Source organism: Stigmatopora nigra, chromosome 3 (genome assembly GCF_051989575.1).
Source record: "Stigmatopora nigra isolate UIUO_SnigA chromosome 3, RoL_Snig_1.1, whole genome shotgun sequence".
Lineage (NCBI taxonomy): Eukaryota > Metazoa > Chordata > Actinopteri > Syngnathiformes > Syngnathidae > Stigmatopora > Stigmatopora nigra.
In genome coordinates this window covers 2,832,964-2,845,323 of record NC_135510.1, presented here as the reverse complement: position 1 = coordinate 2,845,323, position 12,360 = coordinate 2,832,964, and the positions used below count along the sequence as shown (strand labels likewise).

At 39.3% G+C, this 12,360-nt stretch overlaps 1 protein-coding gene across 2 annotated transcripts in view; it reads right to left on the bottom strand.

Annotated features, from left to right (window-relative positions):
* Positions 1–38: 38 nt before the first annotated feature.
* Positions 39–12,360, bottom strand: part of cemip (cell migration inducing hyaluronidase 1) — an 81,006-nt gene continuing 68,684 nt past the window's right edge. For both annotated transcript variants that reach the window (XM_077713510.1, XM_077713509.1), the window contains 3 exons: positions 7,166–7,323; positions 6,627–6,727; positions 39–2,319 (listed from right to left, as the gene is read on the bottom strand). In XM_077713510.1, coding sequence (XP_077569636.1) covers positions 2,192–2,319; positions 6,627–6,727; positions 7,166–7,323 — 387 coding nt within the window. In that variant the 3' untranslated portion in view covers positions 39–2,191. The remainder of the gene's footprint in view (positions 2,320–6,626; positions 6,728–7,165; positions 7,324–12,360) is intronic.

The window sequence follows — 12,360 nt, the reverse complement described above, 5'->3', positions numbered from 1 at the left end:
ATAAGTAGTCAACAACATAAATAGGCAATTAACATGAATAAGCATTCACATAAATAGTATTTATTTCCTAAGTAAAGCACAATATTGACAATAAGGGTAATAAAAAATACAAAATAAATAGAAAACAAGTTCAAAATGAATTACGACCACCCGGATCCCTTTTTCAGACAACTTGAAACCTACTAAAGCTCAGATCTGTTCCGCCACTCCACCTCACATTAGTCCCGCCTTCATTCAAGTCAAATGACTTCGGCCTATGCCATCAAAGTCACACATTTAGCTGACCTTTGACCTTCAAGATGGACCGACTCGAGAGTAGTTGGACATTTAGGACCGCGCCCTCTTGCCGCATGCCCCCGTTTCCAAGTGCCACAGAGGCACCTTGCAGTTCGACACCCCCCCCCCCCCCGCGTTGACTTTGTACCTTCGACAGCACGCCGCCACATCAAAGCACCGCGGCCTTTAGCTTTGATGTTTTGGCGAAATAGAGAATGCGAGAGTCAGAGAAAAGGAGGCAGAAGTGAGATGAGGAGCCCTCAGGGACATAATTCAGGATTATTGTACCTTTCAGAACCAAGACGGGAAAAACTTTAGACATGAACATAGTATTCCCCCCGCCCACGTAGAATTAAAGTTGGGATGGATTTTTATATTTATTTTTGTCGCTGGTTTGTGATGACAATGAGTTTAAAGGTTATTTACATTTTCTAAACTTTGAAATAAATGAGGGAATTTGTGTAAAATGTGTTTTGGTCTCAAATTGAAACGTGGAAACTTTGGTTAAAACAGATTTCATTTATTAATGTTTTTAGAAAGGAAAAAGTATGAAGGTTTTCATTTCCACATGAGGAGGCGTTTAATGTTATAGAGCAGGGGTGGCCAACCAGTCAGAGACCAAGAGCCACATTTTTTACTGTGTTACCGCAAAGAGCCACATTTTTTACTGTGTTACCGCAAAGAGCCACATCACACACATACCTTTGCTCAGCCAGATTTATTGTAAATGTCACACACCAGCATAGTAATGACATAAATTGACTCCTACAGTACTAACAGCACAGGCCAGTCATTATCAACAATGAACATTGTGTGCACTGTCTCACACAGACAAACTCTCAGTTCAACCAAGTCCACAAACAAAAATATAATAATTTCCAATAGCGTTTTTCTTTTACTATGCATGTTACTTAGTGGGACTTCTGTCATAAAATCAGAGCCTATTTTTGCGTAACATTCGCTCCTTGTGAGCTGTCATTTATTATGAATGGCTTTTAACTAGCGCGCCCACCACGTGGGTGTACACCTCGCTCTCCTATTGGCTGCTCCCGGCTGAGCACTCTCGCCTTGGTCTGCCTCGCAGGGGGTGTGGCTTTTTCAGCCGACGCTCGATCTTTGGGATACTTTTTGTGTGCGCGACGCCGTTCATTGTCGCTTCTGGTTCACGGGAGTTCTCCCACTCTGTTAAAAACGTTTACTCAAATGACCTTGCTCCTACTGGGAAACTTTGAGGTATTTTCATCCCAAGCACATGCGCATTGGACGAAAATACCGTATTGAACTCAAGCGAAGCGCACACGCAAATAAAAATAAAACACAAATACAAACTTTGATATGGGCGTAAGAGCCGCATTAAACCGGGCAAAGAGCCGCATGCGGCTCGGGAGCCGCGGGTTGGCCACCCCTGTTATAGAGATAGCATGGCGTTTTTATTCTTATATGATAACTATAGAAAGACGAAATCTTTAATTAAGACCAAAAATCCCTCGGTTATTGTGTCTTCACTTATCCCGAATCTACTACATTTTTTTTTTTTTTTACATTTGACAATAGTTGTTTCCCTTGAATCTAACTATTTTACTTAAAGTCAGTTTATTTACAACTATATGCGGTCCTCTCACAAGCCAAATGATATGACAAAACTGCCCTATGTATAAGGAGTCGGCTACATTTCAAAAGTAGCAGCAGTCATTATATGGTCGTTTTTAAGATGTCCACTAAGAAGGTTGTCTTGGATTTATTGTGGACAATGCCTCTCTTTCTCAACACCCAACACACAATTCTACAAAAACACACCACTTGCTCGCAACAAGTTTTGCAGTCAGTGAATGATGTATAGTCTATAAATGAGTGTGTCATTATATTGCAGCTACATACATAGCCTCCTTATTGTACTCCCTGTTCTCACTTTCAATCAGAGTTTCATCTTGTGAACCACGGGAATTGGTAGGACTTGGTGGATCTTTGCTCTGTCTGGGTCCACTTCCAATCGAATCCAGTCAGGGTGGAACGTGCCTTTGAAGCCTACAAATGCCAACTTATCTGCAGAAAGAGAACATTGTAGAGGTTATGAAGACTAGAGGTGAAGATTTTTGCGTCAAAACACGAATATTCTGCAATGACTGGGATTTTCTTTGAGATGCGAAGAAAAAAATTCTCTCAGAAATCCAAAAAACACGAATGATTCTTTTCGTGAATCAGCAGCTTTGTTCAGACTGGCAGCCAATAATCAAATTTTATGCTATTCGGATTGTTATTGGGTCGCTCTTTTGTAGTCTGAACAGTCAGAGCACAGAGATAGAATTCCTTTTTGACCGATTAAAACATGGGTGCTAGTTAAACTAATCCCTTGTTTTTCGTGGATATTGTAGATCAGCTATGGCCGTGATAATAGATAAGTACAGACGCTCCCCTAATTACGAACATTCGAATTATGAACAACGGTACATTCGAACATGTCTGCGATTTGCATTTCTGTCGAAACATTTTCGTAAGTTGTATTTTGTATTGTGCGCCTTTTTCCGAGTAGTGCTTCTTTCCGCCACTAATACCGATACCTTGCGCTGTGAGAGCTCACCCAGCATCCACCTTCCTCTGCCCAGTTCGTTGCAGTGCGGAGGTGCGTGAACGTATCTCCAGTGCACTAAGAACCTTTTTCATTTTTATCATTGAATATCTCGTGCATCCATTATTCAATATGGTTGGTGAAAAGCAAAAGGCTTCTAGTGAGGGAGGTACAAAGAAGAGGCAAGCCATTTCATTTGAAACAAAAGTGGCAATAATAAAGAAGCTTGATGTGCGTGAGAAAGTGTTGAGCATTGCGTGGGAATACAACTTGAATCGTTCAGTACCATTTATAAACAGAGAGATTGAGCAGCAGGACCCAAATATTGAACGTTGCACAAAGGTTGCGAATCAATTAAATGATGCCATACAGTGCTACTGCATTTATGATGAAAAAAAGAAGAAAACTGCAATCGTCATTAGATAGCTTCTTTCAGCCAGTTTCTAGTAAATCTCTCTCTCTAATATATGTATACAGAACTGTATATATTCTCTCCATTTTATTAAATGTTTCTTCAATACAAACCAAGCCGGTTACTTATTCAAGCCTTAAACATACAAATGCACTTATATAAACCTTCAATAGACTTGTATAGGTCTTAAACATAAATTATAATACAAAATATAGCGCTGAATCAATTTACGAACAAATTCAACTTATGAATAATGCCTCAAAACGTAACTCCTTCGTAAGTAGGTGAGTGTCTGTACACTTATCAAGAAGTGCATTAAAATGTTGCGGTTAATGTAGACCAGAAATGGCCGCGATAAACAAAAAAATGCAAAGTGGTCTCACAACTATTAGAAAAAATATACATATATATATATTTTTTTTTTTCAACTTCAGTGTTGAGGTCTAGTAGGAAGCGGAGGACAGGCGGGTGGCTTGCGCTTGCGAGTTTCAGCGTGAATTTCACATTTTTATGAATTCAGCAGAAAAAATTAAATTCCACCAGAAAAAAATCTGGGGTGTAGTGAAACCACAAAGGTTAAAGCCACGATATACATGGGATTACTGTAATGTATTAATATCTAAATATAGCCGTACCTCTACTTACAAAATTAAATGGTTCTGGAACTTTTTTCGTAACTTGAAAATTTCGTAGGTAGCAGTACTTTATATGTAAATTCCGAATTCGTTAACATAACACTGTAAAATTGGTCATAGTTACCCTTTTTTTAATGAAAGATTTGAGAAGCACACAAAAATGAAACATAATTACTAGAAAATTATTTATTAATGTCTTAAAATGAATAATAAGAATACAAAATCTATCCGTGTTGAAGCATGTTATGCACACGTGCGTGTCCCTATGATGGCTTCAGAAAGCCGTCCACTTTGTAATACATTTTAGACTTTCACGTATGTCCTGTGTGTGTGTGACAGGGGATTATATGTGCATTCCGCATTGACCCGGTCGCATCAAGCCGTCCACTTTGTAGTGAATTTTAGACTTTTACGTGGGACCTGTGTGAGTAAATATGTGTGGCATTGCATTTCAGTTTTTTTTAAGGTGGACAGGACATGATATGCGCATGTGCATTCCCCTTTGACCTATCTGCGTCAGAAAGCTGTCCACTTGTATGGTTTTAATCGCTTAATATGGGGAATTGCGATCATTAATAAGGAGCACTTTTAGCCGAGGTTGACAAAATTGTAGGAGAGAATCTTGAAACATGGATACTGGTCTGGTTGTTGTGAGAGAGCCAATGAGAGCGCAGTAGAGTGTAGCGAGGTTCTAAAGTGGGAATTAATGCACTGGCGACAATATTTTCAAAATAAAATACAGCATAAGGAAATGCATCTACTTTTTGGGGGATTTCTTAACTTGGATCTTTTTTGTATCTCGAGGCACTCATCTATATATAGCATCTTTTGTAACATGAAATTCGTAAGTACAGGTATATAAGCTATAATTAAATGTAAATACATAGTTTATGTCCTCAAGTAAAAATAGTTCCTCTTCGCTTTATTTAAATAATTTACAAAAACGGATTATCGGAGCTTTAGACCAAGTTCGTCAAAATCGAGAGGCATTTTTCTTGTACAATACGATTGCCAAATTCAATGGCTTCGTCATCCGCCAATGTTGTTATCAGTCTCCTATCTGGCCCCATGCAGTGTTGACATCCTGGCATCATGCTAGCTTCACGGCTATATCTATGGCGTACAGAGCTGCCAACTTCTCCGGAATGTCCGGAAATTACTCTGGACAAGCAACACAAATTCCATTACTCCTGACAACCTCCCTAAAATAAAAAAAAATGTCACTTAATTTTTTTTAAGCAACCATTTCGGCACAGTACCAAATTTGCAATTTAAATAATTCAAAATTCACACCATTCCTACGACGTCCGCCAATTCTTGATTCAACTGCACTGTAAACCGGAAGAATTGGTAACAGGAGTGCACTGTGAATCATTCAAGTTACAAGTTCTGACGAATGATTCGTCTTGTGCGACTTCAGCGTGGCAATCGATTCGGAATTAATTTTGTTTGTCTTATAAGAGAAGTATTATTAAGGCTATTAACCACCATTCTTGTTTTTTGATTGTTCTAAAGGAATTAGGAGTACACAGCACTGGTAAGTCAATATGCCTGCTTGGAAAGAAGAAACCCAGACACACGCAGAAATTTGTTGGTTCGTATTCGACGAAATATCCCATTTGAAGCCGTCTCCAAAAGGACCGACATTTGCACATTGCACAACATGCAAGTGCGAGTTAAGGAACAGCTGAAAAACTTTTGTTAATGTGGTGGAAATTTGAATTTGCCAATAAATGATCAACAAATTATATTACTTCTTTTTATACTTATTTTCATTATGCTGTAGTTTTTCAATTATTTGCAAAAACGCAATATTTCAATGAATGTAAAAACAATAACATTTTGATTTGAATTGCCTTTTTATTTTTTTATCGCCTATATTTCACCTGATGTTTAGTGTGAATCGCATTCACCGCTGATGAAACCATAAAACTCCAGAAATGGGACAAGGAGTCTCCTGGAATGGGGTTGAAGAAGATTGGCAGCTCTGGGCATAAATCCATCATAATACTGCTTCTTTTTTTATTCCTTGGAGCTGAAGGCGGGTTCTCTTAGTCCATACGAGAATTTGCAGTTCCGCACCTCGGAAGATGTGAGCTTCGAGCGGCGAACATAAACAGGAAGTACCTTAGTCTGTCTTTTAGTATGTACAGTAACGACATTTGGCAGACAGGTTACCGTTAGCCCAAAAAACTGCGTTATGTTCAAGTCGTACAAAAAATAGCTCTACAGCGCCCCCTATAAACTTTAAAAATGGCCTCAACTGTTTTTTGTACTACAGCTTTCAAATCCAGACCAGCTTTGAAATCCATGCTTGCTGGGAAACTGCACAAAAAAGTCTCTTTTATACATGTACCAAATGAAACAGGATGGATGAAGAGAGCTGGAGAGGTTTGCTTAAACTGCACAGTGGTGCTTAAACTAACTAGTGGTAACAAATAGTCACTCTTTCTCATTGGGCAGGTGCATTTCATTGCAGGTTGTTGTTTTTTTCCACCTGATTTACAATCAGTGTGGTCAGAGACCTTTGTGATACTATATTTTGAAGACTGTCCACGGGCTGGCGCCTATTGGCATGGTAACCCAGTATTCGCCATGAAAAGGAAATACATTTTCTGGCATTTAGGAAGCGCGTATGGCAACAACATTTTTACACTTGTCTTTCCTGTGGCCCAAAAGAGACATTGTGTCAGGTTCAGTTGGTGGGCGTGGCCTTAAGGCTCATTAACTAAAATACCTTTCAGTTGCTTGCCCGAGTTTGCCCCAAGTCGTTCCAATACTTTGGTCCAGGGTCCTCTTGTAACCAGACCCCCTTTAGATGTCAGAAGAACAACTGACCTGCAGAAAGAACCGGCCAGATGCTGCATTTTACTTTCATGGTGGATGAATAGTTTTAGTGCTAATCCTGATCTTGAGGTTGATGCCCGTTGTAATTGTGTCTATTTATTGCGATTTACGATCATGTAAATTCCAATAAACTTTTATTTATAAATACATGTACACTTTAGTTAAAAAAGCAGTGAGGTGGACTATCAAGTTGTATGTATGTGTTCCTCCAAAATTGTCTAAGGACAGAGTTTATTTTTTAGTTCTGCACTCTGTGATATTTTTAGGGGATCTTAATTAGTATTTAAACTCAGAGTATTCTCTGCTTAGTGCCCGTAGTTAATTGGGATACGCGCCTTGATCCCCCCCCCCCCCCTGTGACATTAGGCGGGAAACAAAATGATTTAATCACTATCATGCAATTGTTTTTACAATAGAAACCTTTCTTACCCATCTTGTAGGCTACTGACATAGTTGTTTATTTGTGCCGGAACACCCTGAAGGATTGAGTTCCTGAAGCCTTTGTTGTCCACCACCTTCCCATTATGCCCGTCAATCACGGTCAGATGTACGCCATCTTCTGGTTGGTACAATTTTCTGCCGTTCACCTATTATATTGGCAGACATTTACATAAGTGTTGTAAGTCCCGTCAAAGAGCATCCGGCAAGATTTTGATGAAACACTTAAAGCAATATTTATAATAATTTTAATACAGGAACACATTGTTGATGGTTATTAGCTGAATATTTTTTCCTTCAGTCCAGTAAAATTAAAATTAGGAAAAACGTGTTAGATTATGGTCTCAGTCTTATATTATACTGATATTGTATAATGGCGATTGGCATCAACACAGCTGTGAAGCGTGGAAAACAGCCTTGGAACATTAATGCTAGCTCCTATTTGCGAATGGATTGTAGCCTGGCAATCGACATCAACACAGTTGCGAACCATGGAAGACAGCCTTGGAATAGTTACGCTAGCTACTAGCTATATATCCCAGCAGTCACTGCGCAGGCTGCTTGCATTGTAGTTGTCCTATCGACTGATTTATTTTATCTTATCGTGATATCAATTGTAGTATTGGTCCCTATAGAAAGCGCTGTCTATTTTGAAGAAAATGTATTTATGACTTTTATGTGCGCCTTCGGCTACCCCCCGGATGAACTAATCTGTGTTCCAGTGGCACCTCTAGAGCGACTGAGGGTAACCCCTAGACGCCTGGGTGGCCTAACAACAACAATAACAACAACAAGTGCAACGTCCAAAAGATCTTGATCAGATCTTGATTTGAGTCATAAAAAGTGTGAAGTTGCTTTTCAACAGGAGTCTTAATATAATGTGCATTTCTAAAGAACATCCTGTCTATAAGCTCTGTCTTAATCTTATGTTCTTCCATGGTGTCTATAATATCTTCTCAACTCGCCTCAGTGTTCAACTGTTGTATTTTTCCATGATGCATATAATCTCAACTTCTGTACTTTTCCATGACATCATGCTGAAATTTAATAAAGGCATCCTTCACCTTGAAAAGATAAGAGAGATCCACCGAGCCGAGCACGAGATACCACCTCGCACCTCGATCCCTCTGCCGCAGGCCGGTGCCTTAAAATATAACACAGTCTCTGCCTCGTTTTTCCTTTGTGCACGGTTGGTAATTACGTTGATCTGTTATTTCAGACCCAACAAAAAGGAAGTCCTGGTCCTGGCCAGGTTGGGAAGGCCCCTTCGTGGTTCAACTCACCACCCCCACCGCAGTAAAGATTGCTGAGAGGTCGACATGGATTCACCAATCCCAAGTCAAAGTTGTTCGAGACATCGGTGACTCTGAGTAGACTGGAAGTCGGACAGTTCCAAAACCCTTGTCCGTGAAAAAATCATCTGACGTCTGCTCACCTGCCACGTGCACTTTTCACCTAACCTTGACCTCTCATAGTTTTTACACCCCCACACAGAAGCCAAAATGAAAGCCGCTGCCACCCTCATCACTGTGACTGTACTATCAGTGGCAGCCTGGGTGTGGCTGAATGCCCCACCCCCAGAGATTCGAGTCGAAAAACGAGACAATGCCATGCTGCTGTCACAGAGGAAAGTGAAGTGGTATGAAAAGAGCAATTCAAAGAACCACTTTGAAGAAAATATGTGGTATAATGTCCTGGTATTTCACAAAAAAACTAACTGGTGTGAATGAAAGTTGTTATGTGTGTAGCCGTATACCCATTTCCGCAAATATGCTGACATCCTGAATTCACTGTGTCTAGGCATTACATTTAAATCTGCAGTGATGCAAATGGTGATAAGATATATAAGATCAAAATCGGTGCAATTCAAACCACGCGATTAAATCTGGGGCAGTGCCTGGTGACCATAAGTTGTGGTCCACCCTCCCATAAAATCCTTCTGTCACTAATTTCCCAACTAGGACATTGAATTGTTACATGAGTGTTCATTAACCAAACTGTCAAAGCGCTACAAGGTATAGCAGATGAATTAAAAGCCCTTAGGGAAATGGATTTGCAAGACCGGATGGTCCAAGATTTGATAACAGCCAAGGATGGAGGTGTGTGTGCCATAGTTGGAGAGCACTGTTGCACCTTCATCCAAGATGAAACCGGTGACAAAGGTAACATCACTCGTGCCATGGCTGAAATGAAAGCCTTAGCCAACACCATGGCCCAAGATCACTCAGCCGTAATTGGGTATCACTGTGGTCGTGGTTAACAACCGGATCATGGTTCTCTATTTAGATTCAATTTGCAACTCCCTTTCTTGCGGTTTTACTTCTATTCTGTATCTTTTTAATGTGTGTCCTTTTTGAAGAAGCCCAGAATGAAGTTATTTCTGCCACTCGCCTTATGACCCTTCAAACTAGAATGGCAGTTGATTTGGCTTTAGCTCCCCAAGGAGGAGCGTGTGCAATGATTGGAGAACATTGCTGTACTTACATCCCTGACAATAACCAAACCATAATAGACATCCTACACACCTTGAAGAACCTTAGGGATACCATGACACGTGATGACCAGGTTACCCCTGGCTGGTTGGACTGGTTATTCTCTGGCTCCTGGTCCCAGGTTCTCCTTAAAATTTTGGGCCGCTTCTTTGTGATCATCAAAATGTTCATCTCACTGTGTTACTTGTTCCTGCTGTATTGTCCCAATGTCTAAGAGGTTAATCACCCGTATGTTCGTAGCTCAGATGTATCAATATAACTTATTACGCGTAGAAGATTATGTTGACACTGTGGAGAACGACACACAGGTATGACCCTCATCTTATTGTGTTTCCCTAACTTCAAATTCAGTTCCATTCTCAGACCAAGAGGTTCTCGCCATTTCCTGAGAGTGGTTCAAATGTTGTGAATCGATTAATGAAGTAATATTGAGAAGACTTAATTGTTTTAGTATTTACTGATGTCCTTTTAAATACACAACAGGAGGGAATGTGAACTTGCTTAAAACAGAAGTCTTAATAATATGTGCAATTCTAAAGAACATGCTGTCTATATTCTCCGTCTTAATATTATGCTTTTCCATGATGCCTATAATCTCTTCTCAACACGTCTCAGTGTTCAACTGTTGTATTTTTCCATGATGTCTATAATCTCAACTACCGTACTTTTCCATGACACCATGCTGAAACTTAATAAAAGCACCATTTGCCTTGGAGTGAGAAGGGAGTTCGACAGAGCCGAGCGCGAGTCATGGACTCGCGCCTCTACCTCTCTGTAGCTGTTGTTACCAACGGCCGGTGCCTTAAAATATAACAGTTTCTGACTCGTTTTTCCTTAGTGCACGGTTTGTAACTATGGGGATCTGTAACTTCAGACCCAACAATCTATCCATCCATCCATCCATCGAGATATAGAGAGACATCCACAGACACATTGAAAGAATATATATATATATATATATATATATATATATATATATATATATATATATATATATATATATATATATATATATATATATATATATATATATATATATATATATATATATATATATATATATATATATATATATATATATGTATGTATGTATGTATGTATGTATGTATGTATGTATGTATGTATGTATGTATGTATGTATGTATGTATGTATGTATGTATGTATGTATGTATATATATATATATATATATATATATATATATATATATATATATATATATATATATATATATATATATATATATATATATATATATATATATATATATATATATATATGTATGTATGTATGTATGTATGTATGTATGTATGTATGTATGTATATATATATATATATATATATATATATATATATATATATATATATATATATATATATATATATATATATATATATATATATATATATATATATATATATATATATATATATATATATATATATAAAAGTGGTAATGGAATGGCAAAATCTGGCTAATATTAAGGTTTTCGAATGGCCTTCCCAAAGTTCTGACATAAACCCCATTGAAAACTTGCGGACAATGCTGAAGAAACAAGTCCATGTCAGAAAGCCATTTAATTTAACTGAACTTCACCAGTTCTGTCAAGAGGAGTGGTCAAAGATTCAACCAGCAGCTTAACAGAAGCTTGTGGAAGAAGGCTTTTGGTAGGCAACAAAAGCGCCTAATTGAACTGAAAATGGCCAAGGGACATGTTACATATACAGTGTTCCCTCGCTTATCGCGGTTAATGGGGACCGGGACACCCCCGCAGAAGGGTGAAACCGCGAAGTAGCCGGGCGCCATTAAAAAAAAAAAAAAAACGCTTATAGAAACGTATAACACGTGACCAAAACCACCACCAGGCTAATATGCTGTTAATTCAGGTGTTTTATTCCACATTAGATTGCAGGTGTTATGTTAGTGCATACAAAAAAAATCACTGCAAATGTAATAAATGTACACTTTTATTCAGAAAACTCAGAAATTCAAAAACATCATAGCAGCAATTCAAAAACATCATACAGTCCGAATGGATCTTCCCCAATTCTTTGGCGGCGCGTAAAAAACATTGTTATGGGGAGTTGGGAACGTTGTTTTTTTTGGTCAGTGAGGATGCGCTTGTAAACAGCCATGACCTCATGACCTGTGGATAAGGCCGGGTTTCAGCATGAATCCTGCTGCATTGCCAGACAAGAGCAGAGTCACTCGATCCTTGTGGGCTTTGAAACCCGTCTTTTGAAGTTCGTCCTTGAAAAGAAACGGGACGGCATCCTCTTCCAGAAGAGTCCTGTCTCATCCATATTGAAGACTTGTTCCGGGACATAGCCATTTTCTTCAATCATTTCCGGAAACACATCCTCAACATAGCGCTTCGCTGCTGCTTTGTCTGCAGAGGCTGCATCTCCATGCAGCGACACATTTCTTAACCCGACTCGCCGCTTAAACCTCTCAAGCCAGCCCTTGCTGGCTTTGAAAACCGGCAGTGGGCTAGTCTGGCTTGAGGCACTGGGCAGAGGATCACCTTCGCCGACGTCATCTTCTTCTTCCTCGTCCAGAACGCTGACGCCGTCGTCACCACTCTCAAGCACCATGGCTTCGGATTAAGTTTCCGCCCAGGCTGATTTGCTTCGCCCTACAATCACGGATCCAAATAACCAGTGCATTTTCCATTCACACCTTGTTCCGGGTGTT